This window comes from Camellia sinensis, chromosome 14 (assembly GCF_055761805.1).
Source record: "Camellia sinensis isolate YWXY chromosome 14, ASM5576180v1, whole genome shotgun sequence".
NCBI lineage: Eukaryota > Viridiplantae > Streptophyta > Magnoliopsida > Ericales > Theaceae > Camellia > Camellia sinensis.
The window spans coordinates 111,887,980-111,891,223 of NC_138974.1; the positions used below are offsets into that span (position 1 = coordinate 111,887,980).

The 3,244-nt window shown below is 40.0% G+C and overlaps 1 protein-coding gene across 1 annotated transcript; it reads right to left on the reverse strand.

Moving 5' to 3' along the window:
• Positions 1 to 2,668: 2,668 nt before the first annotated feature.
• On the reverse strand, positions 2,669 to 3,019 carry LOC145807248 (uncharacterized). The gene has a single exon (XM_082905202.1). The coding sequence runs from the start codon at positions 3,017 to 3,019 to the stop codon at positions 2,669 to 2,671; it is 351 nt and encodes a 116-aa protein (XP_082761328.1).
• Between the last annotated feature and the right edge of the window lie 225 nt (positions 3,020 to 3,244).

Consider the following 3,244-nt stretch of genomic DNA (forward strand, 5'->3'; position numbering starts at 1 on the left):
TAAACACTTTTGTTTTTAGACCATCTTCGATGCTTAAGCATGCATGGCACTGCACTCAAGCACATAAGAGTTTGATTTTGATTTTGATTTTGATTTTGAAATTGAGAATAATTGTACTTGGATGTGTTCTAAATGTGATATTAAGCATACGACTGACCAAAACACAAAGTATAACTCAATATAGGAATAACATAATAAAAACAACCCACATATACCTATTTACACCTACTGGGATGGAAAAGACTGAAAACAAGACCTAAAACAAAATCTATAGAATAAATTGCAAAACTACATTATTTCTACAATTTTAGAGGTCGGCTGGTCAAAAATTTGGCCGGCCGAACCAATCCTGGTCAGCCGGTCGAAGGTTTCGACCCGACAGTAGAATACAACTATCAAGCACTCCTACAGCCTTATCTCTTTAAAAGATGGCTCACAACTATTCCTTCACGCAGTTGTGGAAAATTGAAGAGTTTTTTTCTTCAAATGGAGGTTCCCACTATGACTAGACTCCAAGATTGGATGGCCTTTTTGGACGATGGTAATAATGTGAATTTCGTGGGATTCAGCCTAAATGCCTTTTTCCTCTAAGTCGCACCTCACTCCATCTTCCTTTCCATTAGGCGGCAATTCGTTTTTGGGACCCAATTACCCGTGTATTCCACTTTGGCATGCAGGAGCTCTGCCCGACTATTGAAGAATTCCAAGCATTAATGGACTTTTCTCAGGATGAAGAAATCATGTGTCAGACCAATTTCAGCCACGTTCACACAGTAGCCTGGATGTGTGGTCTATCTCTGAATGAAGATTGATCCCCGGCTTATAATGAGGGTTTGGACGTGTTCAGATTGATTCACCTATTTTCCATTGTTGAAGATAGGAATGATCCTATTTAGTGAGGGCGTCGTCCGCATGCACTTTACATGTGTCTACTTTCACACTTCTTGTTTGCCCCTAGTGGTAATAGGACAAGCATCAAGGTTATCGAGGTGGCCCAATGACTGCGGGAGGGTCAAAGTTGCATAGGCTTAGCATTAGCCAAGATTTTGATGGGTTTGGATGCATTTCGTAGACAAGAGACTTTTTGAGTTTGTATGGAGTCCACTACTTTTTCAAGTACTGTTACCCATCATTTCTTACTTTATATTTCTTCCATCACTTTTTCACTCGATTTTTTTCCTCTCAAAACCCCTTTCTCACTTTTTTACTCAATGTATATCTCTATATTCTTTAATCTCTCTTGTTTTTCATCCCTCTCTAGTTATGGTTGATGGATAAACTAAAAGTAGTGGATCCTTGTGCTCGATACTCAACTAGGAACTACTTCTTTTGGACTTGGACAGTGGATTTTCCTTCAGAGAGCCTGTGGTCGAATTGGATGTGCAGTAAGGTTGTAGCGGACATTGCTTGGCATTGCCTCTAGCAAGACTTGCATGCAACAACATCCAGTATGTTCTGCTAACCGGGTGTGTAATTGATCGGCTTGACATGTTGTGTCTTTTACTTCTCTTTGCAATTGATTAGCCTGACACGATGTGTCTTTTACTTTCCTTTTCAATTTCAGCGACAGTTTTGGCATGATCAAACCTGCTCTACTGATGAGATTGAACATCCAGCTTTATTTAAGCTCTAGGCTAAACAACTTCTTCAGTATGCAACTGCCTAGAGGATTAGAGAGCTCTCGGCTCTCACCGGTGTTTTCGGTTACACCCTTTCCAATGAATGCATCCTTTCGCTTAAGAAGGAAGCACAGGTGGATGCCTCCTTGGTGGCGGAATATTTTGATGCTAATGTAGGGAGAAAGTCACAGACTTGACTCGACTATGCCCCTAGTTTATTGGTTTGACCTTAGCTTGTATGATGTAAAACGCTTTAATTAATATGAGAGTTAGCTAAAGCATGTTTGTTCAATTTTTGTTTGAAAATATGTAAGAAAGATTGTGGGCATTGAAAAGCTTTCACTCAGGCCTGATGAAAGGTTCATTTTGCCAAAAGATATTTGAGAAAATCATTCAATTTTGTTTCAACAAAACCAAACACATTTTTTTATACAGCCACTACTTAACCTTCCTAAAATCAGCCCTTGAAACTGCACAACCTCAAATCATTTCTTTGGACAAAACTCTTTTCACCTCTTCCACCATTGTGTTACCAATCAGTTCTGCCTTGCAACCTCGTTTACCACATAAAAGCATGCCTAGATAACCAAATTTGAATCGGAGTAAAAGTGAATTGATCAATCATGGCTAAGACAACCGAGTTGAAAAAGGTCGGGGCCGAACTTCGAAATGAAGTTGCCTACATATCCCAAGAATGGGAATCAGGCCTTACGTAGTTCATGGTTAGGGTTCACTTGAGTATTTACTCTCTCCCTTTGTGCTCCAATTTTCGCTAAAGCCGCCCTTTTAGGTTTTCAACCTTGCGAGTTCCACTTTATTTATTTTCCTTTTTCTTGTTCTAACTTTTGCTTAGGTTGCCTTGTCGAGTTTTCGACTCAGCAAGCTTCTCAAAGATAGTATTTCTTCCACTTGTCAATATTGATCGGCTATGAAAACTCCAATCCATCCAAATCTATCAGAATAATAGCTCCTTCTGACCAAATTGACTTGATGATGTAAGGACCAATCCAATTGGGCTTGAACTTGCCTCTAGGATCATAAATTGGAGCTCAGTTGTCCTTCAACACTAGATCTCTGAAATTCAGATTCCTGGACTTGACCTTCTTGTTGAATTCTTGAGCAATCCTGCGTTGGTACCCCTGTGAATGGTATAGTGCTCTCAGCCTTGTTTCATCAAATAACGTTAGCTTTTCAAAGCGATTATGTTGCCAATCAGCCTTTACTATCTGACATTTAGCCATAATCCTTAGCGAAGGTACCTCTACCTCAATTGCGAGCACTGCCTCCATCTCACAAACCAAAGAATAAGGGGTTGCCCCTGTAGATGTCCGGATCGAGGTCTTGTAGCCCCACAATGCGAAGGGTAGCTTATTTGGCCAATCCTTATATGTTTCCACCATTTTTCATAAGATGTTCTTGACATTTTTATTTGTAGCTTCAACGGCTCCATTGGTTTGTGGTCTATGTGTTGATCACTTTTGAGAGGCCATATTGTATTTCTCAAGCAGATCAATCACTTCTCCCTTAAAGTACGAACTGTTGTTCGACACAATCTCGTTAAAAACCCCATACCTACAGATGATGTTGTTCTTGATAAACTTGGCCTCATGCGATGCCTTCAACAT

Coding starts and splice junctions, on each gene's coding strand:
- LOC145807248 (XM_082905202.1), bottom strand. CDS start 3,019: ATGGTGGAAACATATAAGGATTGGCCAAATAAGCTACCCTTCGCATTG.